This window comes from Trichosurus vulpecula, chromosome 4 (assembly GCF_011100635.1).
Source record: "Trichosurus vulpecula isolate mTriVul1 chromosome 4, mTriVul1.pri, whole genome shotgun sequence".
NCBI lineage: Eukaryota > Metazoa > Chordata > Mammalia > Diprotodontia > Phalangeridae > Trichosurus > Trichosurus vulpecula.
This window is the reverse complement of record NC_050576.1, coordinates 40,618,399-40,643,830: the sequence shown is the minus strand read 5'-3', so window position 1 is coordinate 40,643,830 and position 25,432 is coordinate 40,618,399. Positions and strand designations below refer to the sequence as shown.

The 25,432-nt window shown below is 35.7% G+C and overlaps 1 protein-coding gene across 2 annotated transcripts in view; it reads left to right on the top strand.

Moving 5' to 3' along the window:
• Positions 1-25,432, top strand: part of PKN2 (protein kinase N2) — a 167,852-nt gene that overhangs the window by 56,886 nt on the left and 85,534 nt on the right. Inside the window, exons 1-3 of one of the 2 annotated variants that reach the window (XM_036754898.1) lie at positions 2,331-2,354; positions 9,125-9,425; positions 23,167-23,321. In XM_036754898.1, the coding sequence (XP_036610793.1) occupies positions 9,194-9,425; positions 23,167-23,321 (387 nt within the window). In that variant the 5' untranslated portion in view covers positions 2,331-2,354; positions 9,125-9,193. Of the gene's footprint in view, positions 1-2,330; positions 2,355-9,124; positions 9,426-23,166; positions 23,322-25,432 lie in introns of those variants that run through there. The other variant, XM_036754897.1, reaches the window with a different exon arrangement.

The following is a 25,432-nucleotide window of genomic DNA, read 5'->3' as shown; positions in this document are numbered from 1 at the left end:
GAGGCCAATTAATAACCCTATGATGGCCTCTAAGTGTTCAAGTGAAAGGAAGAGTCAATCAATGGGGCAAACTTCACTGTTGTCTTACTTTAAGAAATTGCCATAGCTACCCCCAACCTTCAGCAGCCAGCAACATGGAGGCAACACCCTCTGCCAGCAAAAAGATTACAGCTCATTGAAGGCTCAGGTGATGATTAGCATTTTTTTAGCAATAAAGTATTTTTTAATTAAGGTATGTACTTTTTTTTTAGGTATAATACTATTATGCACTTAAGAGACTACAATATAGTGTAAACGTATCTTTTATATACACTGGGAAACAAAAAATTTATGTGACTGCTTTATTGCAATATTTGCTTTATTGTTATGATCTGGAACTGAACTCACAGTATCTCTGAGGGTGTGTGCGTGTGCGTGTGCATGTGCATGTGAGAGAGAGAGACAGACAGACAGACATGTTTAGACCATGTTATGGGAAATGATGTAAGATGTTAGTCCAAACCTACTTCCATACAGCATTCCAGTATTCGAGTTTTCCCAGCACTTTTTATCAAATGGGGGGTTTTTCTCTAGGTAATTTATGTTTTCTACTTTATCAAACACAGGTACTGAGTTCTGTTATTTCTCAATCTCCTTTGTGCAGTCTATTCCATTTATCTGTCTCTCTATTTTTTAACTAATGTATCTGATGTCTTGAATACATGATGTCTTCTGCTTTATAATACAGTTTGATGCCTGGAAGTGCTACTTGCCCTTCATCCTTACTTGTTTTCATCATTTCCATTGACATTCTAGATCTTTTGTTTTTTTAAATGAATGTTGTTATTTTATCCCCTTGGTATTTTGATTGGTATGAGATTTAAAATGTGAATTGATTTTGGTAGTATTATTTTTATTGTATTGGCATGGCCTGTCTAGCCCTTAAGCACAGACTATTCCTATCCATACAAGTTTTTTGTGTGCTTTGGGAGGTTGATCCCCAGATTAGTTGGGATGAGATTTCCTTTCTTTTATTGTTTCTTGTGTTTTGTTATCATTATATAGAATTATTGTATACCATATAAAAATACTGTTGATTTTTGAGAATTTATTTTGTATTCTGCATCTTTGCTGAAGCTATTGTCTTAATTAGTACCTTTGCTTATTCCCTAAGGTTTTCATAGTAAACCATCACCTCATCAGCAGAGATGGTTTATCTCTTCTTTACCTGTTATGTCTTTAATTCCTTTCTCTTATTTTATTGGTATTGTTGTTATTTCCAGAAGTATATTAAATAATACTGGGGAGAGTGGGCATCCTTGCTTTATTCTCATTTATTGGAAAAGTTCTAGTGTATTTCCATTGCAAATAATGCTTGATTTTGATTTTTGATAGGTGGCGTTTTATGTTACAGACCTTCTACACCTGTACTTTCTGGGGTTTTTAGCACAAGAGAGTGTTGTACTTTTCTGCATATATCATGATGATCATGTGGCTTTGGATGTTTGGGTTTTTAATATCATTAATTATATTGATTGTTTTTCTAATGTTGGACCATTCTTGCATCCTTGGTATGAATCCCACCTGATGGTAGTGAATGATTTCTTGGATAAATAGTCTGCGTGATATGATTTTGCTTAAAAACTTTGGTTCAGTGTTCATTAATAATATTGGTCTATAGTTTTCTTTTTGTGTTTTATCTTCTCTTGGTTGAGGCAGTAGGATTATATTTGTCTCATAAAAAGATTCTTGTAGAGTGCTCTCTTTCTCAGTTTCTGAGAATAATTTGCGAAGTATAGGTACTAATGTTCTTTTAAAAGTTTGATAGAATTCTCCTGGGAATCCATCAGGACCAAGAGTTTTTTTTTTTTTCCCTTTGCTAATAATTCCTTTATAGTTAGATCTAATTACTTTTCTGAGATTGAGTTATTTAAGATCTCTGTTTAGTCTTATGATAGTTTGGATATTTTATGTTTCTGAAGGTATTCCTCTTTTTCTTTTGTTTTCTCAGTATTGTTAGCATATACCTGTGTATAATATGTTCTGAGTACTCTTTTTATTTCTTCTGGTTTTGCCGTATTTTACTTTATTTGTTTTATTGATGTGATTTTCCCCTCTGTTTTTATTCAGATTAGCCAAGGGTTTTTCAAAGGCTTTTGGTTTTACTGAGCATTTCTATGGCTTTTCTGTTTCTGCTTCATCTATTTCTCCTAATTTTTTATATTTCTTTTGTGCTTATTTTAGGTTTGTTTTTCTAAGTTTTAAAAATACATATTCAGTTTATTAATCTTCTCTTTTTCTATTTTGTTAATGTATGTTTGTAAGGATATGATTTTCCCCCTGAGGACTGCTTTAGCTGCATTCCAGAAATTTTGGTATGTTTCATAATTATCATTTTCTTTTACATAGTTATTGTGATGTCTTTGACCCACTCATTATTTAAGATTTTATTAGTAAGACTCCATTTCAATTATTTTTTGTTTGTGGTCCATGAACCATTTTTTAAAAAAAATTTCATTATAGTGTGTAAAGGATATTAACTATTTCTGCCTTTTTACGTTTGTTTGCAATATCTCTGTGCTATAGCACATGGTTGTTTTTTTTTTCTGGTAAAAGTTTCATGTGTTGCAGAGAATTATGTATATTCTTTTGCTGTCTCATTTAGAAGACACTATGAGTCATTTAACTCTAGTTTATCCAGAAATTTGTTCAGTTCAGTATTTTTCCTTTTGTGTATCTTTCTGTTAGACTTACTCAGAACTAATCGTGATGTTGAAGTATATCACTATTGTTTTCTGTCTGTGTCTTTTTGAAGTTCAGATAACGTTTCCTTTATGAATTTGGATGGTAAGGGAGTTTATTACCAATACTGGTTTGTCATCTATGGTTCCTTTCAATATAGTTTCCTTGTTTGTCTCTCTTTATATTTTGAGTGTTTTTGGTTTGTCATCACAATGGCACTCCTGCTTTTTTGGATTCCCTTGACTCATAATACATTTTTCCATCCCTTCAGTTTTATTCTATGTATGTCTTTTAAAATGTGTTTCTTTTAAGTAACGGATCGTAGGATTTTGTTATCTTATCCAGCCTATCACATTTTCATTTTATTGAATTGTTTAATCCAGTCATATTTAGAATAATAAAAAGTAGATTTATATTTCCTCCCTCTGTCTCTGTTTCCACTGGCTCTCTTCTCTTCACCCCTAATGCACTCTTTTTGCTTCTTATCCCTTTCAGTTTTTATTAGTTCCTTTTTCTCTCCTGCTTTTGTCTGGTTATATATTTCTTCCCCCTCTTTTTTCTCTCAGTTAACCAAGTAGATTCCCCCTTCTTCTCCACCTCTTCGGCTGATCTTGTTCATCAGTTTAAAATTCCATTTTTTGTTTCTTTTCCAAAAATAATTTCTCTTGTTCTCTTCCTTATCCATTATTTCTGTCTACTCTACATCCTCACTCTCTCAATCATGACACTTTTCTCTGTATTCTTCATGCAATCGAAACTTTCAAGGTATTTGTTTTAAATGGTTCTCTCCTCTATGTACTTTCTGCCACTGCCTTCTAGGGCTTGTCCCAGGGATTCTTTTTCCATTGTGCTTCACTCCCTGAAAAATGCGCCGCACCGCCTCCACCATAGGCCAAGTAAACTTTTCAAACACCTAAACCACCATGTCCCATCTGGTGTGCGGTCCTCATCTCTCTTCATCCATAAGAACATTCATCAATGGAACCCCCTCCCCTCTTCAAAGTAAGGCCTCCTTCCCTTCCTTCTTTACCCCCCACCCCACCATGGGGTCTTTTCTTTCGAGGCTACAGAAGTCAACTTCGCTTCATTGCTAGTCCTTGATTTGATCCCAGTGCATCCCACATTCCTCTCTTTCCCTGCTCCCCACCCCTTTTGTGTACCTTCCCATGTTGTAATGTAGTGTCACAAAAAAAGCATTGATTCAACTATAGACAGGGAGTCATCGGTTTCTGTCTCTAATGCCTCATCTGCCCCTTCACTTTTCCCTCTCTACCACATTTCTACTTTTATCAGTCTCCTTGTGTATATTTAGAAAGAAGACTTTCACTGATCTTTTTGTTGTCATTCTATTGTGGCCAACATAAGACTTTCCCATACTGGAACCAGGGTCTCCTCAGCACTGAAAAGAAGGATGCAAGATGGAGTGTTGGAATGAGTTTTGTTGTAAGGCTATATTGTCCTTTCTTAGTGTGGGAGGGGTGCTGAGTGAGTTCAGTGTCATTAAGCCTCAGTTCATGTGTTTAAGGGTTTGGTTTTTTTTGTTTGTTTGTCAAACCTTCTTTTGGGTTCTGGGCAACCTAGACTTTGCAGACAGCTGAATTTGCTTTATCTTTGGCACATGATTTCTATTTTGGAGAAGTTTGAGAGTTCGTGGGGCTTAAAGAAAATGTCTAGTTCTCCATCTTCTTGTTCATGTGACCTGGTAATCAACAATAATGATTTCAAAAGATCTTGACATATTAAAGGATTGGGGTGAATCTAAGAAGATGAAATTTAATTGAAGATATAAAGTCTTACACCTGGGTTTAAATGATTCATTTTATAATATGTAATGATAGGTGTAGTTAGAAAGCATTTTGAAAAGAGGGGGTGTGTGTGTGTGTAGGTACAAGGTCATAGATTAAAAGTTGGAAGAGATCTAAAAGGTCTTTTAGTGTAACCCCATTATTTTACAGATAAGGAATTTGATGTCAAGAGAGTGATATGATTTACCTTAAATTGAATGAACACTGAGAATCAGAAAGTGGCAAAGCTGGGATTGGAATCCATGTGTCTTGCCTGTAAATCCAACGCTCTTTCATTGAATCATACTGCCTCTTAGGTCACCAAACGGGACTGATTAGGTACATTACAACATATTATAAAAAATCAGTTGACCTCACTGCAGCCAGATTATCCTTTTATTCCTCCTTAAATTGATTTTCCTTTTACATTCCCCACAAAAGTTACACTAAAAATTTTCTCCTTAAGCCTCCCACTCGTTCAGCTGAGGACCTTGCCTCTTGATTTACTGATAAAAATTAAAGCCACTAGCTAAGCTCCTCCTTTCTTCATCTTAAAACCCTTAGACATAAATAACCCCCTCCTCTACTTCTCCATTCCTTCAGTGTCAGATAGAGAGTTGGCTCTTTTCACTAAGGTCAACTCCTCTCCCTGTGCCTTTGATTCCATCTCTTCCTTTTATAACAGCTTGTCCACTCAGTCATTTAAAGATCTGTTGGAGCAACTCTATTTTCATCCTAGACTTGGGAGTGGGCATGATAGTTGTTTTAAGTATTTATGGGGCCCTTTTGGGGAAATTTTAATATTTAATATTTTTAATATTTAATAAAATTTCTCTTTAGTCCCCTGAGAGCCAAAGTAGAAATAGTTGGTGAATTTTTAGAGGGGCACTTTAGATTTGAGGTGAGGACAACCTTCCTTAAAAATGAGAGTTGACCAAAAGTCAGTTGAGTTTCCTGGAGCGGTAGTTAGTTCCCCCTCACCGGAATGTTCTTAAGCAAATAGTCCTTACCTAGTCTGATCTAAATAGGATTCCTATTTTGATACAGGTTTGGACTATATAGCCTCAGACATCTCTTTCTACTCTGAATTCCTTTGAATCATATCTTTAATATTCAATAGATGTGACTCTGATCAAGTCATTTATCATAATTCTCTGAGCTTCAGTTTCTTTATCTGTAAAATATAAGAACCATACTTGTACTACCTGCTCCACAGGTTGTTGGATTATAAACTTTAAAGTATTACATAAATGTGAATCATTGTTAATAATAATTAAAATTACCTTCAAAAAGAGTTCCCTGTAACTAGTAAAGTGAATAACTGATTATTAATAATAAATTACTAATAATCAAAAGTGTTCTTTTGGAATAAGTGATTTTTAGACCGTTGTCTCTAAGGAGGTATGGGATGTGAATTTGACAGTTCGGAATTTCAAGACACAGTAAAGTTTTTGTAAGTAGAAAGGAGGCAGAGTGGCACATAAATATACTGCTGGATTTGGTATCAGAAAGACCTGGGTTTGAATCTCGGCCCTGCCATTTACTGTGAGGCAGCATTCATAAAAATGTGTTAGTTGTGAAGCAGTAAGCAGTAGATTAGCTTGACTAGAATAGAGGGAAATTCAAAATTAAGAAGACTTGAGGCTTGTGAACTGTTATGTATGTGATGGAAGATGCTGAATATTGTGAGTTTTGGGCTGTAGAATCATGTGTTTAGAGCTATAAAGAACCTTAGAGATCATTTAGTCTAACCTTTTTATTTCATTGGCCTGTAAGTAAGGCCTGGAGAAGTTAAGTGACTTGTCCAACAACACATGGCTAATGACATTCAGGAGCCAAGCATAGACCTTCTGATTCCAAATACATTATTCTCTTTAACTTTGGGGTAATTCAATCAGGTGATGGGAATTAGTCTGGGTGATATTTGGAGATGGGTAGGTAAGGAGAGTTTGTGTTTAGGCACTTTCATTTTAGACTGGTGACTCTGATCATACAGTCTCTGTTTTGTTGTTAACTTAGTGTTTAAAAGTTGACTACAGGCTACACTCTTTTCCTTTGCCTAAGAGCCATAAAAAGTAACAGTAAATTAAAGTTTTAAACTTGTAACCATATTACCAATATGGCTTTTAGAAACTGCTCAAGGTAGGAAATCGTCACTGTCCACAATGAAATATACTGAAACAGAGAAGCACTTGCTAAGGATTATTATTATTATTATTATTGATGATCTTTCTTAGGAGAAAAACATTATCCCTAATAATTTAACTCAGATATTTAAATGAAGCTTTCAATAATTGACATTTTAAAAATTGATCTTTTATTTTTACATGTCATTTTTTGATAGAGACCCTACCGATTACCAGTGAGCATCCACCTTAAAAAAAAAAAAAACAGTGAGCTGAAGCAATCAATACAGCCACCACATCCAATAATGTTTGTAACATTTCTAACCCACAGTACCCACCTGTTTATTGACCAGAGGGAGGTGGGTTTCATAATAATAATAACTAGCATTTATAAAGTTTGCAAAACACTTTACATTATCTCTTTATTCTGCAACCTCCCTAGAGGGTAGTTGCTATTATTATCCTCCCTTTTACAGATGAAAAAACTGAGGTTGAGAGAAGGAAATTTGACTTAACCAGGATCACACAGCTAAGTATCTGAGGCACAATTTGAACATATGTCCTATTGGTACCAGGTACAGCACTAGCCACCCAGTGTGCTATTCTCCAGGGTCAAGATTGATGCATTGCAGTCACTCAGAGGTTTGGCTTTGTTTCAGTGTTGTTTTACTATGTGCTATTGTAGTTATTGTGGCAATTGTTTGTTAACTTTACCCTCCTCCAGTTCCTAAGACTTTTTCTGTATTTCTCTGAATTTCTAATTGGTAACTTATTTTTATAATGCAATGATATTCGTATTCCAGTTTGATTTTAATCATTCTGCGTGATAGGTGCCCACTTTATTTCTACCTTTTTTGCTACCACAAAAAAATTCCTTTCTGTTTATTCTGATGCATCTGAGGCCTTTCGTTTTGTCTTTAAACTCATTAGTGTATAGCAAGTAGAATGATATCTGGGTCAAAGATTTTTTTTTTGCCCTTCAGTTTAATGACTTTCCTTGCTTATTTCCAAAGTACTTTCCAAAATAATTAGCTACAAATAGTCTAGTAGTATGCCTGTCTTCCAATAGCACATCCAACGTTGATTATTCGCTCTTTCGTCATATTTGATGGGGTTTTTGGGGGGGATGGGAGGATGAGGTAAAACTCAATAGCTAGCCTAATAATCTTTCATTTAGTTGTTGAAAATTTGCCATTTTCCTCTTGAAAACTTGTTCATATCCTCTGACCACTTGTCTTTTGGAGAAAGGCTTGTTGCTGAAATGTTTCTGTCAGTTACCTACATGTCTTGAATGCTAGACTTTTATTAGAGACAATTTCTGCAAATATTTTTCCCTATTCAGCTATCCCTTAAGTCTAGCTTTATTAATTTTGTTTGTGCAAAAGCTTTTAATATTTTATATCATCAAAACTGTTTTCTCTTTGTGATTACTTCTGTCCCTTGATTTGGGTCAAAATCCTCTTTCAGCTATAGTTGTAAGAGGTATATCTTGCCATTTACTTCTTTTAAAAATAAATTATCTGTTACATATTCATTTGAAACTCATGGTATATGAGATAAGATGCTGGCCTAAATCTGTCATTGTTGAATAGAATCCTTCCCCTTTTAATTTATTCTTAGATTTATCAAACACTTGACTACTATGTTTGATTATTTCTGGTTTTTGTTTACCTAGCACCATTAATACACTTTTTAAAAATGTTAACAAATGAATGAAAAACCATTAAGTGCATACCATATGCAAAGAACTGTGCTAAGTATTGAGGATATGGCTAAAAATAAAAGAATCAAGGCAATTCCTGTCCTCAGGGGACTTATATTCTTGTGAGGGAAGACAGCAGATAAAGGGGAGTTACTGGTGGGGGACTGAGACCAGGTACTTAAACAGTGTCATGTTTTAGAAATGGCCAGGAAGGGTGGGACCCTGGTTCTGGGTAAGATCTATCAAAAGCTCCCTTTTCAGAGACTAGGGCTCTAGATAAAGATTCTGAGTTCCAGAGGGAAGAAGATAAGGAGGATGGCTAGAGTATCTGTAGGCCGTATTTGGAAATGGCCAGGAGGTGACCATTTAACCCATTGATGGTTTTGATGGATTTATTATTCATTAAAGTCTTCTTGTGCGTGTGTTTGCCTGATACATTTTTACTTTGTCTGTGAAAATTATGCATGTACCGTAGCCTAAAGATTTCTAATTGGAAGGCCTAAGATCCGCTGCTACCCCCCAAATACTACATTTAATTCACTTACCTCAAACATAAAAGTGGTGATAAAAGAATGTCACAAATTTTTAAAACTTTGTCAAGTGCAGTTTTTTCTTTGGAACTAAGAAGTTCTGTGAATCTTGGTTTTGCTTAGGCATAACACAAGCACATGGATGTAAATAGCTTATATTTAATTTAGGACTAATGTGGGCAGAAAGCCGGTTATTACACATGCTCCATATTATGCTGAGCAGTTAAGTAAAACTTGTGTTTTGTTTTGTTTTTCCTTAAGGGGGATGCTCGAAGCCTTCTACTTCCTGAGAATGTGAGCACTGGCCAAAAACTAGACTTTTCAGACACAATGGTGCAACAGAAATTGGATGATATCAAGGATCGTATCAAACGAGAAATAAGGAAAGAACTGAAAATAAAAGAAGGAGCTGAAAATCTCAGGAAAGTCACAACGGACAAAAAAAATTTGGCATATGTGGACAACATTTTGAAAAAATCAAATAAAAAATTAGAAGAATTACATCATAAACTACAGGAATTAAATGCCCATATTGTTGTAACAGACCCAGAAGATCTTACAGGTATTGTACATAATTTGAAATATTTCCTAAATGTATATCAGATAAATTTTACTTAAAAAAGTTATTAATCATTAATTTGTAATATAGTTGCATAATAGTGAAATTGTGGTAGATAAATTTTGCTTTCAGATATTCGACAGGCATTTAGGATTACTATAAGTTAGAGAGCTATACTATGTGCTGAAGATACAAAAATTAAATAAGATATATTCTTGCCATCAAATGGTTATACTTTATTATTAATCTAATTGTGTAAATCTTTTTTTTTTAAAGTACAGTGAGCTAAGTGTGTGTAACTGAGGTTAGAACTTTTGAGTAAATATTTCTCTTTCATTAAAAGTGCCTCCTACATCATTTGCACATTTGGAGGGGCCAGGGTTTTATGAAAGAGACAATAAGTTAATGAGAAATCTTTTTAGTCTGTGTGAAATAAAGTTTGAGCCTTAGAACAAACCTAATATATTGCAAAGCTCAGTTGTTTTTTTTTATTTCAAAGCTACTGAAAAGGCTTTTCATATTCAGTGTCCCTTTAGTTTGTTTTCGGTGTGTTTTTGTGTTTAAATTTTGAAAATTATTTTTAGGATTGCGCCTTGTAAGAATAATGGAATTTAGATCTTTATAGGACTTTTGAGATTACCTCATCCATTTTCATTTTACAGGTGAGAAATCTGAGATTCAGAGAGGTTATGAATTACCTGAGATCACGCTGCATGTTAGTGGCAGACCTGGGTCTAGAAGCAGTCTTTAGTTTCCTAGTCCAGTGTTTTCACTACATTTTTAGTAATTGACATTTTAAATAAAAGTTCATATTGTGAAAATACTATTTTAACAATAACAGATAAACTCAGTTTTTATAGTCTAATAATGGTCTAATCAGTTCAATTTTTTTTTTTTTTTGCAAGAGAGGGGGAGTGGAGGTGTGGCAATCACATCACTCAAGAGAGACAGCACAGGAGCAGTGGATAGAAAGAGCCAGGGTAACCTGGGTTCAATTCCCACTTTAGGCAGGTCTTTTAACCTTTCAGCATCACAAGTAACTTTAGAACTTTTGGGGAATGGTTACCAAAACTGAATGGATTAACTCTGCCACAGTTTGTCTCTGAAAAGTCCAGTCCAAATGGTTGTTATTGCTGATGGAGAGAAGAGGTACATCACTAGGGTATGGCCGCTTGGGAGTCGATGGTTAGATAGGATAGGGAGAGTGTTTATTACATTAAAGCTATGTCACATAATCCTTCATAAACTATATGTCTTTAGTTTCTCCTAACAGTCCATGCAGATTGTGAAGCATTACTGTAGTGTGCATGAGTTACTGCCTTTCCTTTAAATAGTTTTTATTGTGCTCATAGAAAATTATAGAATTTTAAATTTGCAAAGGACATTGGAGAATCAGAACTTAATCTTCCCTTTTACAGCAGAAAATACTAAGGTTCAGAATGGTGAAATAATTTTGCCCTTATTTCATGGTAAACCTGGGACCAGAACCCTCGTATCCTTAGGCCTTTCCCAGAGCGTTTGAGTAATCTCACATGGAAGCTGCAAAGATAATTATGATTGACCACACTTATGGTTTCTATCTATCTTAGCCACAGATGATATCTGAGACATCTAAAAGAAATATGTTGAGAAATACTAATATTGTGAACTTTATTCCCAAAGCATATCACCTCAGAAAATGAGGCTGAAAATGCAGTTGACATCTTCTGTCAATGTTGCCCTCATAATAGAGATCAATATTAATTTAGGTTGAATCCATTCCTTGTTCCCTCTACTTTCTCAAACCCTACAAGTTGCGGGGCAGCTAGGTGGTACAGTGAGTAGAGCACTGGCCCTGGAGTCAGGAGGACCTGAGTTCAAATGCGGCCTCAGACACTTGACACACTTACTAGCTGTGTGACCTTGGGCAAGTCACTTAACCCCAATTGCCCTGTCAAAAAACTAACAAAAAAAGAAACCCTACAAGTTGAATCAGGGTCATACCCTTTAGATAAGTCTCTGACAATAAAATCAAATGTAACTCTAGGATTTAGGAAGTTAACTACCCAGTATAATCCTGCTTTACCAGACAGTGTTCCCTCACTTAACCTGCCTTCATTCTGCTGATTTTTCCTTCACTACTTTTTTTTTAATCCCACTTTATAAAAGTGAGATGTCAGTTAATGCCTTCCAGTTGTCTTGCTGACAATTATCATAGAAATCTTAAAATACTCTTTACCTATAAATATTCTGTGTGTATATAGATAGATAGATAGCAATAAATACTCAATACCTGTGGTAGTGTGGAATTTTGGTTTTAGATTTTTGCCTCTGAGTGTTCTATGTAGTTTGCTATTAAGGTTTCATTTAGGAAGGTTTGGTAATTGTGCTTTTCGTTTGAGAGCTTGAAGAAAGAAGATTGTTAATTGCTTAAATTGATCTGTATATTGAATCATTAAATATATGTACTACCGTAAACACAGGCTTTTCATATTATTGATATATTGATATTGATATTGATATAACCAGATATTGATATTGATATAACCAGAAGAGGTTATGTCAGATCATTCAACAGCAGCATCTTGGAGAAAAGTATGAAACAATTCACTTAATTTTTAGGGGGAAAATCTGGCACAATAAGTTACAATTAATAAAAATTAAATGCTCAGTTATATATTAGAAGCAAAAGAAAGGAGCATCTCTCCTCTCTTTTGTGGCTAAATCAGTGCCTTCGTTTCCTCTTTTCATTCTCTTGTAAACTCTCTGAATTCTGGCTTCTGACTTCATTATTCAATTGAAAGTGCTTTTTCCAAAGTGACTGATGATCTGAGTTGTCAAATCTGATTTCCTTTTCTTAGTCTACATCTTTGTTGACCTCTGTACAACCTTTGACCCTCCCAATAGCCCTCTTCTCCTGGATACTCTCTCCTCTAGGTTTTCATGACACTACTCTCTCAGTAGTCCTCCAACCCGTCTGACTTAGTCCTCTGTTTTCCTTTGCTGTATCTTAGTTCAGTTTTCTCTTGCTGTGAGTACCCTCCAACGGTCTGTCCTTAGTCCTCTTCTCTTCTGCTTTTATGCTTGATGATTTCATCAGCTGTCATGGATTCAGTTGTAATTTCCATGCAGATGTTTTCTATATATTTTTGTTCATCCTCAACCTCGATTCTGGCCTCCAGTCACAAATCTTCTCCTGTGTTTTGGATATCCCAAACTGGCTATCTCACAAACATCTTAAACTCAGCTTGTCCTAAACTCAACTATGTCTCCTCTTCCAAATTTTTCTATTATTGTTGTTGAGGGCACTATCATCCCCTCAGCCACCCAGCATCACAATCTAGATGTTATCCTCAACTCACTTGCACTCACCCCACAGATTGAATCTTCTGCCAAGTCCTGTTGTTTCTCCCTTTGCAACATCTCTCATTATGTCCCATTTTCTACACTCACACAATTGCTACCTTGGTATAGTTCTTCATTACCTCAGGTCTGGACTGTTCCAATAGCCTTCTGGTTGGTTTCCGCTTTTCAAGTTTCTCCCCACTCCAGCACATCTTTACACTCAACTGCCAAAGTGATTTTCTTAAAGTTCAGGTTGACTGTATCATTTTCCCCTCCCTATCCCAATAAACTCCAGTGGTTCCCTGTTATTTTCAGGATCAAATATAAAATCTTCTGTTTGTCATTTAAAGCCTTTCACTGCCTGTTCGCTTCCTACTATTCCAGTGTTCTTACAGTTTACTCCCTCCAAATGCTCTAAATCCAGTGACATTGACCTTGCTATTCCTTCTACACAACATTCTATCTCCCGCCTCCATACTTTCTCAAAACTGGCTATCTCCCATTCCTGGAATGTTTGCCCTCATCTCTACCTCCTGGCTTCCTTCAAGATTCAGCTCAAATCCCACCTTCTCCAAGAGGCCCTTCCCAATTTCCCCCACTGCTAATGACTTCACTCAGAGATTTCCTTCGTATTTTACACTGTATCTGTCTTGTATATTCATAGGTGCTTATGTATTGTCTTCTTCATGAAAAGATGAGTGCTTTGAGATCAGGGATTATTTTGTCTTCCTTTGTATCACCTCTGCTTACTTATCACGGTGCCTGGCACACAGTAAGAACTTAATAAGTACTTGTTGTTTTGAGTAACTACATAAATAGCTATAGGATATTATTAAGCTCTTAAATATATATCTATATATATATATCTATATATATATCTATATATATATACATCTTGCCTTTGAATATATGGCAGCCCATTCCCCCACCTCCAAAAAAGTTAACTATAATCAGCATACTTAATAGTACCTATATTTATAGAATTATTAAGTAGAAGTTAAAGTGAAGTCTAAATAGTGTATTCATTCAATAAATATTAAGTGCTTGCTATGTGTATGGTACTGTTGCAGAATATTTAACCATCATGGCTTTACTGGTATGACAACTGACAAAAAGATCATATTAGAGTTTTAAAGGATTGAATCTTGATGAAAATCTGAAAGGGTACTATAAAAGGTAAATTTCTTTTTTCCTCTTAAAAAAGTTTTTAAAATTATTATTACTAAGAGGAGTATAACTGAATATTTGTACATCTGCTAATGTAAATTAAATAACTGAAGATTCACCAGGATGGATACCAAGGTGACAAGCAGCCATTCAGTGCAGTCTGACAAACATTTTTTAAGCACTAGTAAAATGCTTGGAACTATTTAGGTATTTGGGACATAAAGACATAAACAGTGACTTCATGTTCTAGGGAACCACAGGGTTAGAACATATACACAGAAAAGATATATAAAGATAAAGGGAGGTTGGTGAGAAATACAAATCAATAGCCATTGGTGCCTTATGATAAATATGAGCATAGAATTTGGCATTGAGTCTGTTTTACTCCCTGTAAATCTCAAGTCACCAGCAGGCAGCTTTGCTACATGATCTACACAGTGCTAAGACAGCAGAGGTAGATGGTACCATAGTGTATTGGAAAGAGCTGGTCTAGGTGCCAAGCTGGGTGACCTTGGGCAGATCCCTATCTCTGGATTTCAGTTCTTCTGTGGTAATAATGAGAACTTTTGGGGTAAATGTCTTTGGAGGTACAGTCAGATATGTTGATATCCTAGCACCTCCTATCATACCCCATTTTCTGAGAGGTAAATCTCTTGATTTAAGATGATTGAGGCCATAAATGACCCTTTTTTTTAAGCTTGAGAGATCAAAGAAAGCCTCAGGGCAGAAGTCATTCAGTAAATCACACCCCAGACCCAATAAAAACAAAGAAATGGGAGCCAGATTGTGCCTACCGAAGGAACAGAAGACCTAGAGAATCTGGCCTCTGCACTACTCCATCATTCTCAACACTTGATCATGGAAGCTAGTATTTGGCTGTACGCTTTAAAAAGACCAGAAATACCGTCAATACCCTTGCATGTTTTGCTCCTAGAGCTAATTACATGACATCTAAAGGGGAAAATCTCCTTGCTATCTCCATGGTGTGGCAACGTTCTATAAGGACATGAGTTAACAGAAATATTATATCTTGGAAGATTTGTCCTTTCCAAAGAAATCACCCATGGTACTTTCAGTCTGCGATTCCTAAGGACTTTACTGAAGCCAGTGGTAGGTGGTATCTTTGGGTTTATGTGGATGAATATGCTTGTGGACAGATGACTGAGTCAAAGTAATGTTTCTTGGCATTGCTGAACATTCCTGAGAATAGGTCTTATTGGGCTTGACTGAATTTGGTACATTTGAGGGATGTATCCTGTTGTAAATAGCAGGAGTTAGCTTTACCAGCTTATTTTATTTTGTTGTATTATCTATAATGCTTGTGGCTGACCAGAATGAGCTAAATTGACTAGACTAATCTGGTGGAGATCCTTTTGGCAGCCAGCAGGTACTGATGGTTGCTGTTCAGGAGGGTGGCCATGGGTTAGAAATCAGAGTATACAGGTGTGGCAGCAGGAACTAATATTTGCAGGTCTTGGGAAGGCATTTGGTCTGGCAGCTAGAAGAAGGTGGGAGGGTATATGTCAGGTCTGGTAGTGTAACAAGTGAAGCAGAGCTTTTCATTGGGATGAACCAAGTTAAATGAGAATAAATAGAGCCTTGATTAGTCAACCAAGTTATGATCAGATATAGGAAGAATGACAGGTACTACTAATAGGGTAGTACCAGTACATTGGAAGCTGTCTGCAAAGGTTTGAAATGTCTAAAGGAATCTTTCTTTGTAAAGGACAGCTATTTAAGAAGATGTCTGCATGCTTGTAAACTGAAACCATCCCTGGAATGAATAATTTGGCCCACCCTTAAGGGACCCTATCTACTGAGGTTATTCAAGCATATCTAAGATATAATTTTAGCCTTCTTATTCCATATTTCTCTTGAGTTTTATAGCAGGGATATATATCTGAGTGTTAGGGCTCAGGAGCTAGGCCATAGTGCACACTGTCATTCCCATCATTCATTTTGCTTGCATTAGGGGTACTGTGGGGGATAAGTTCACATCCTAGTAATTGTATATGAGATAACTCAATCAGTGATCATGGTGGTAACAACTCACAATTGTATAGCACTTTAAAGCTTAGAAAGAAAACTACATTATACCACTGAGTGTATTATTATAAGAAATCTTATCTGAACAAATTCCATACTCTTGTCCTCCAAGGGCTGGGAGGCATCATTCAAGATCCTTGATAGAGCTATTTGCCTTCTAAACATAGCTTTCACAAGCCAACATGTGTGTCTGGAATAGTGCTGAAGTTTTTTAAAAAAAAACTACTTATACTTGGGTGAAAGAAACATAAAATTTATTTCATCTAACCATGGCTCTTTGGGCTCTATTCTTTCCCCTGCAGATGCCATTCCTATTTTAGCCTGGAGTCCCTGGTACAATTCTTGGAGGTCTCTATCCAGGTTTCACATTCTCATTCATGCTAGCATATCAAGAGACACTCTCACACAACCTCAACTACCACTATGTTAGAGGAGATGATCTGGCTAGAATCAAAGCCATGGCCATTAACGTGGCTAAGCTGAGGTGGGAAATTAAATGTTTATAGTTATATCCTATATTGCACATTCATCCAGACTTCTGTATTAATGCTCAAGTCTACCAGTGCTCCTACCTTGTCATACCAAGACCAGATTTTCTCTCTTACTATATAAACAGGGTAAAAATAGAAAATTTGTGACATCCATAATGCTCCAAGTATGTATTTTCCTTGAAGGTCTGTAGATCCTCTAAAAGATTTTAAGAAGCATAATTAGCAGTAAAGTTGCTTAAACTCTTTCCCCAATCTCATCAATGGTGTCTCAAGTCCAATTCAAATTGTATGGTAAAAGTAATAAGCGCTTAGGAGTTCAGAGCAGGGAACGATCACGTTAGAATAGGATGATAAAGAAAAGTTTTGCGCACACGCACACAAAATTATACTTAAATTGGGTTTTAAAAAGTAGTTTGTATTTGGTTAGATGAAATGAAGGAGGGCATTCTAAGGGTATCCTTGGTTAATGGAATGGTAGATAGGAAAGAAGAAACAAGAATGCTGATAGGAAGGTACAAAATAAATTTAGGTAGGAGGTCGCAAATGAACAGTTTGACTAGAACACAGGGTCTATGTTGGCAGTAGGTAAGTAGAGGTGAGCTTCTACAGGGCCTTGAATGCCAGGCTAAGGAGCCTTGGTGAGCAGTGGGGATCCATTGATATTTTTTAACCCATGGAGTAAATAATACAGTCAAGTTAATAGTTCAGGAAAATTGGTCTGTTAACACTGGAGTCTGTGAACTTTTTATTTTGATAACTGTATTTCACTGTAATTGGTTTTTTTTGTAGTCTTATATATTTTATTTTATTCCTTTAAAAAAGCGATTTTAAGAAGGGGTCAGTAGGTCAAAGGTGGTAACTGGTTCAAGCACAAAAAAGATTAAGAAAACTTGTGCTAGTTTATACTGGTTAAACCATAAAGAGAAGAGAAGCAGAGAGACTAACTACAACATCAGTGTAATAATTCAGGTGTGTTATAAATAGATATTACAGAATCGAATACAGTATCACACTGCAAAGGCAGAATCAGTAGGACTTGATGGTTGATTGGATGTTAGGAGTAAAGGAGAAGTCAAAAATTGCTCTTTAAAATTTAGAGCCACCATGACTAGAAATGATGGAGCCATCAACAGGAAGGAAAATCAAGAAAAAGATTTTCTTTTGGGAGGGAAAAAATAATGTTTGGATTTAGACATTTTAAATTTGAAGTACCAGTGGTACATTCAGGAAATGTCACATTAAGAAGATGAAAATGTGACTTTGAACATTAAATGAGAGGCTAGATTTAGGTTAACTTTCTGCACTGAGGTGATATTTGAATAATAGGAGTGGATGAGCTCTCCAGTGAAAAGTAAATGTAGATAGAGAAGGAGGGGGATGAAAGGAATATTTGCTGTCACCAGCTTCCTACAAAACAAACACATTCTGTGGGACTTACAGAAAATTAAAAAATATATATATCTCATCAGACCTATTAGGAGTGTTTTTTATTAACACCTGGAAATGATAGCTTCCAAGTTTCATTCTCCTCCCCAGCCCCATCCCTTAGCTAATATAGTCATTTCTCCTATGATGCTTATTTCAAAATTGTGAATTTGTTTCAACATGATTGCTATATTGGAGAACATTTTGAGCATAACTCCAGTTTTGGTTTGCTCGTGCACAATTTCCTCAGCGAGAAACAGTGAGAATGCAGAAAACTGTACCACTTCATGGTAACTGACAGGCTCCAAACTTTCCGATGCCTACTTCCACAAGCAAACTAGGTCTTTTTTTTTTAAAGGTAAAGTGCCACATTTATTGTATATCTTCTGGTATGGTTGGAGCTGTGGGCAGAGGAAGGCTAGTCCAAACTCTTCCCTATCACCACCTTTACCCATGAGCTTTCCAAGGGCCATTTGCCAGGCCAGGGAATAGGCCAGGTTGCAAGTGAAGACCTCAAGGCTGTCACTGTTTATTTTAGCATTTATGTATTTCTTAACCATTTGACATGTATAAAACTACCGTTTTTGTTGGGCTCCTATCTTTTTTACATTACTGATGATATTTTGGAGCATTGTGCCCCAGCCTCATTTTCCCCATAACCCCTGTGGCTTTTATTGCGTGATTTTTGAATAGTAAGGTGCCTTTTGGGAATGGATATGTTGAATTCCACTGTCCTTTAATATCGGCAGGCCGATGCCTCTAGGATGACTAGGCTTTAGCCCCTAGAAGCTTGGACTTAGCAGCCCAGACTGGACACTGAGCTAAATATGCCTGCTATAAATAGCATTCCATTCCCAGCCTTGTGCTTTTGTACAAGGGATTCAGTTAGTCAACAAGCATTTTTTTAAGCACTTACTATGGACCAGGTACTGTGCTGAGCACTGGGGATACCAAAACTAAAAGGAAAAATAGAGTCCCTGTCTTCAAGGGGGTTTGCATTTTAATGAGGATTGCTACATGCAAAACAGGTATGTAAATACAAGCTAGACAAAGAATAACTGAAAGGTACTCTGTGAAAAAAGAAACTAGGGGATGGGATCCAGGAAAGGCTATGTGTGGAATTTGAGGTGAAATGTATGTATTTGAGGTGAATCTTGAAGCTAGTAGGGAGAGGGGAGGAAGGAGAAGATTCCAGGCATTTGGGACAGCCATTGAAAAGCTTAGAATGGGGAGATGTGCAAGGAACAACAAGAACACCACTGTCACTGGGCCATAGAGTGCTTGGAGGGTAGTAAAATGTAAGAAGACTCAAAAAGAAGGCAGGAAGGGACCAGGTTTGGAAGATACAAAGGGAAACATTTTGTGTTTGTGGTATCTGTAGTTAGAACTCAATATATTTTCCTCTTAGAAATACTGTTATAAATGGTGGCTGTTCAGTAATAATATTATGAAAGCTATTTATTCTTATCATTATTTAGGAGCAAAGACCCTACAACGTCTATCTTCCATCTTGTTATAGAAACAGACTTATAGAAAAGTGACATTTTCTGTAATATTCCTGGTTTCCTCCCAGTGAAGATTTCTAGTGACAGGCAATTTACATTTTTTCCATGCAACCCTTTAAATTGTTGGGATAGCAAAGGACAGTTAAGTGTTGTTTTGTTGAACTGAAATATGCTTCACTATGTCTTCTGTCCATTTGTCTGTGTTTTGCCTATTATAGCAACATAAATTGAATTAACAGCCCTTCCAGTATTAATACTGGAGTCTGGTTATAGTGTTGCTTAATATGTGTGTTTTGCAGGATTATATTTTATGGTTTTTGCAGACTGACTTTGGAACCTTGGTGACTATTACAACATTATTTTCATGGGAAAGTGTGTTCAGAAACTAAAATGACTTAAGGATTTACTTTTGGAACACTACCTCATTCCATAAGTTAAAGATTGCCTGTATACATGCATGATCTTCAAAACTTTCTGGTTTGGCATTCCTCTCGTGCAGCACTGACTAATAAACACCTGTAGGTCTCAGTACCCTTGCCTACTAATGTGCAGATTTGTGCTGCTGATGTGAAATATGTCTGAAAAGACAAAGCCAACAATACTTCTGTTCCAGTACCTTACCTTACAAAAGTAAAATTGTCTGCTCTCAGTTGAAGTTTATAGGAATTCATTATGTTTAAACTGCAGGCCTCTTACTTTTTAAAAGAGAGAGAGACAGAGAGAACAATAATACAATATTAAAAAAAAAAACAAAGAAATATGTACTTTAAGCTGCAGTAAATGTAACTTTTCATTCAGAGAGTTTTTTTCTCAGGCTAGGGTAGTCGGGAATAAAACTTGTTTCAAAATTATACCATATTTTTTTTATTGTTCTTGAATTCCTTTATTAACTCTTGAAATATTTCCAACTGTAGGCAGTGTTCTCTATCAGCACCTCATGGTAAGTTTTTCTTGGAACGGTTGAGAATGCTCACACATCTTTAACTTTAAACTGTTTTCTGTGGCTTCAGAATTCAAAATAATAGAAATGTCCAGTGTTATTTAATAACAGATAAAATACTAGAAATATAATTTAGATAATTAGAATGTCATATGATGAGAATGGTACTGGATGGGTTTTTGGAGGAGCTGGGTTCCAATTTTGATCTTGGCCTAGTTGTGTAACCTCCTTGAGTTTTTTGTTTCTTCATCTTTAAAATGAGGGGTTTGGAATAACCTGGGGTTCTTCTGCCTCTAAATCTCTGATCCTTTATGAATAGATGTCATACATTTTAATTGAAAACTACAGACTTCTTTTCCTAGAAAAAAAATTAGCCTGCTTTGGTGTTTCCATATTTCAAGCTATGCTATCTAAAATTAAATAAGATGTTTTGTTGCTATATGTTTGAAGGAGAAATTACTTGTGTCTTCTTTGAAGGCTTGATGAGTTATTACTAGGAACAAAGAAGTAAAGAAAACATGTTATGGTCCTAGTATTAGGAATGGTAGAGAATGAGCTAAATAGATAAAATAATATTTTTATCAAAGAGTGCTTGCTGATAATTGAATAACTAAGGAGAATGTTAAGTATCCCTTGGAGACCACAATACAGAATCAGACCTGGGTTTTCCTGTATTCTACCAAGCCTATTGAAAAGACAATATATTAACACCTAAAGGGGTGTGCACATGTGCGCGTGCGCGCGCGCGCGCGTGTGTGTGTGTGTGTGTGTAGCTATAGTTTCAAAAGCAACTGAATCCTTTCTATGCTAATTTATTTTAGGGGAGGTGGGGAAGAAGACCTGTTTTCACTAATATAAGGGTTTCTGGTGAGTTACTCCCACTATTGATGCAGATCTCTAACTGTTCTGCAATTTATACTCTTAGACTTTCTTGGAAGTATTGAGAGGTTAAATGACTTTCCCAGAGTCACATAGCCAGTGTGTGTAAGAGAACCCAGCTATTCATGACTCTGGTACTATTTCTGTTCACCATTCTATACTTCCTCTTAGTTCCTTGGCTTCATTGAACATTAGATACATTTTTTCTTTCTTTTTTTAAAATTAAGATACATTTCTAAGCATTACTTGTATAATTGCTTTTGTTATTTACACTAGGTATCCCCACCAAAAAAGAAACAAATTTTTAATCCCAACAAATAATGGAAATTATACTTAGGGAGTCCTAACATTCATTTTGATGATTGGTCTTTTTTTTTTTTTAAGGAGGTTATGCCATCCTATTAAAAAATCTCTTCTGTTTTATACTTATTTTTCTTATTGGTAATACTGGCTTATACTAAAGCTTCTGTACTTTTTTACTAAATGCAAGATTCTGTTTTCATTAGCAAGTTACACTGGGATAGTATTGAACAGGTATTAAGATTTCAGAAAAATTTAGGACTGAAAAGGGCCTTAGAAGCCATATAGACTTAATCACTTTTTATAGGAAAGCAGAGATTGGTTATGGCCTGCTTTTAAGGGACATAGCTATTTAGTGGTGGAACCACTATTTGAACTTAGTTCTTTTAATTCTCAGGTTTAGGCTAAATAATATAACTTAACAATAACAATAATAGCTTTTACTTAGCATTTTAATGTTTGCAAAGCACTTTACAAATATTATCTCAATAAGGGATCTTTTGTTGTAGTTCATTCTAGATTCTTAAAAAGGACCAATAACATCATGAAGGTGATGTCTTGACTTACTCGTGAATGAGATTGTGCAGACAGAGGCCAAGTGACTTGTTCAGAGTCACACAGCTAGTAAGAGTCTGAAGCTGGATTAAATTCAGGTCTTCCTGAATACAGATCCAGATCTCCATCCATTATACCACCTAGATGCCTAATGGTGTCAGCTGTAGAATAAACAAAAATTGGAATTTGGCATTCGTTAAGGATTTGTTAGTCGTAAGACTGAATTTGTCAAAAGTTTTTTCAACATTATAACAAGCTATCAAGGAAGATCTGAAAAATTTTTTTTAAAGTAAGGACATTAAGGTGTATCTAAAAATAGGTCCACCAACCCTCCCCCCCCATTTTTTTTTAATATTGGAACTGATCTACATAGCAGCGCCATTTGCCCTGAAAGAAATTTTTGTAGGTAGACCTTTCTACGACAGAAATTAAATGAGAAAGCCTTTGAGTGCCTAAAACTTAAGCTCCTCCCAAGTATTATATTTACAGTTAAGTGACTTCTGGCCACAAAGTGACATTCACATTGGTTTATCTAGCATTTTGTTGTGATCTGTATAGAATCAGATAAGGAGCATGATACTAGGCCAGTTGTTGACAAAAGACTCACCAAACCATTTTAATTGAAAACTGGTAGTGAAGTTCCTAAGAGGTTGAAAGTGAGTATTTGGGAGTATCAGAAAGATTTACAGAATCCTTTTTTCTTCCTTTTTCCCATCTTTCCCCCACCTTTGACCTCCCACTTTTTAAATACTTGCCAAGGATGATATAGCCTTATTTCCTAAAATCTTAGCATTAATCTTAGCATTAAATGTACTATAGTGGCTTTCTAGCTTTTTTATTTTTGATGTATTGCAGAGCCTTGCAGAAATAGTAGGTATTTAATAAATGCTTGTTGAACTGAATTTGAGGTTTCATATCTTTTTTGTGACATCCCTGATAAATAATCATCCAGTAATTCATTTGCTTGAGACTGTTTATAGTAATACTTATAGAACTGTTGTAAGGCACAGAGATACATTTAAATAACTGATTCTGTATCCTTTGAAAATGTTATCTTACAATATAAGATCTTTAGTTTTTGAGTAACTATTTACATTTCATTTCATTTGCAGATTGCCCAAGGACCCCAGATACTCCAAATAGTGATCCTCGTAGTTCTACTAGCAATAATAAATTGATGGCCTTAAAAAAACAATTGGACATAGAACTGAAGGTAAAGCAGGGAGCTGAGAACATGATACAGATGTATTCAAATGGCTCTTCAAAGGTAAGCTGCTTAAGTTGTATATGAAGTACCCTCATAGAGAACTGTTACTTTAAGATGTAGACCTAACACACCTAGCATCTTATTTGAATATCCTATATACAGTTGAATAAATTGGTAAATAATATATTTACAAAATACCATTTTCTCTGTAGTTGATTGAAATAAATCAAAAATATTCACAAAATTTACTTTAGCTTTTCAGTTCCATACTCAGGTGGTACAACCAATATTTTAAGATCAATATATTTAAATCTAGAACGTGAGTATCTTTGATCATGTCTCATTCACTTTATGAATTGAACTGTGGCGTTCTTTAGTAGTAACAGCCAGTTCCTTCTGATGCCTATATTTTGAGTATATGTATTTGAGTAGATGGACAAGACTTTGTCTTTGGTTCCACAGAGAAGGGTTGGGATAGAATAGTAGAAAATAAGGCCAATCCTACATAGAAATGTCTAATACTAGTGGGGAAAATGGCGGGGGGAGTGCAAGGAGGGGAAATGACACAGGACACTCTTATGCGCCCAATAATGTTAGGGAATTTTACTGAATAAGCTTTAAGCTTATCAGAAATTATGTACTTGAAAATTTGTTCACTTTTGAAGAAAGGGAAATTCAGAAATATTTGAGTTACCTCAGACAAGTGTATCCAGAAAACTTTAATTAGAATGGTAGAATCTATAGGAAATTACTGTTGTTGGTTTCATGATCTTATAGAAACAACATGCTCCAGGGAATAGAGAAATAAATTGGAAATTGGGAAATGAATTCCTAACATGCCTATTAGTTCATTTTGTCATCTTAGGCAAGTTGTAACCTCTGCCTCCCTTCATAAATAAAATAGTCTCCACTTAAAAGTATAGATGAAATAATTAATCTTATGTTTCTAATTTCTGAAGTTGGAGTTCAAGAACTTCTGATAACGACCCAATAGGAATTCTGACAGAGTAGAATGTTAAAAGGCAATCTTTGTCCTTGTAGTTCTTTTTTAAAATATGAAATATGTGTCCAGGCCAATTCTAGATTCATGAGGACCTACCTAGCCCAATATGGAAAGGCTCATCACCAGTAAGTTGGCCTCTTGGCGATGAATTTGTTGGAGATGGGAAGCCGTGAAATAAAGAAAAATACAGAATAGCCCCTTCTGTGCCACTTTTGCAGGCAGAAAGAGGTCTTCTTATTACAATTTTTAGATTGCTGATAAATTAGCTATTAGTACTCATAACTGTAACTTGTCTACTGGCCAAGAAGTGGACATACTACTTGAGGTACAGAATCCTATCCATCTAATTTTCCCTGTAAATAAAGTGAGAAGAAAAAAAGGAATGGAAGAATTGCTTACAGAGAGTCCCTGTACTCAGCAAGGAAAGGAGTTGGTGGAGTAGGTTTGATTGTATATCCAAATGCAAAAGTAAACATTTAATGTAACATTTGGTCACCTCACAGCAGTATTCATGATAAATATTTGTAAAAATATTACTATGGAAGTAATTGTGGCTTTTGCACCAATATTAGTTGCAGAGGATAAAGAGGTAGAGAAATTTTACGAAGAATTCAGTTCTACAGAAAAACTTGATAAGACCCTCCAAATTAAATCCATATGTACTTCCTTGAAAGAGGCAGGTGGATGGATGCTCAAAAGCATAAGACTAGTTATGAGTAGCATTATGCTAGAACAGGCATTATACTTTTATTAACCACTGTTATGGACTCTGTTCTGGATTTCTTCCAAGTTAAAGAGGAATTCCCTCAGGATGGCAGATTGTACTGATGCTCCTCTTCAAATGACTTCATGCTTGTGTCATCAGGTCCTAGAAGATTAATAAAGAGCCTCCAGAAGAGATGTGTAACCTGACCATCCACATAAGGAAGACTAAGTGAACGAAGAAAGTCAGTTGTAGGAAAAGTCTATATCAAATGGCTTATCTATCTTTTTGTACATCTGGGATAGACAAAGTACAAATGAAAAGTGAGTTGGGTCCAGAATTAAATAAAGGAGAGTTGTCTTCCATAAATTAGAAAGCTCTTTAAAGGACCTTGGACTTCCTTCAGATGCAAAGGTCCATATACTGGCAGTGTGGTGTAATCGTGAGATATCAAACACAACACTT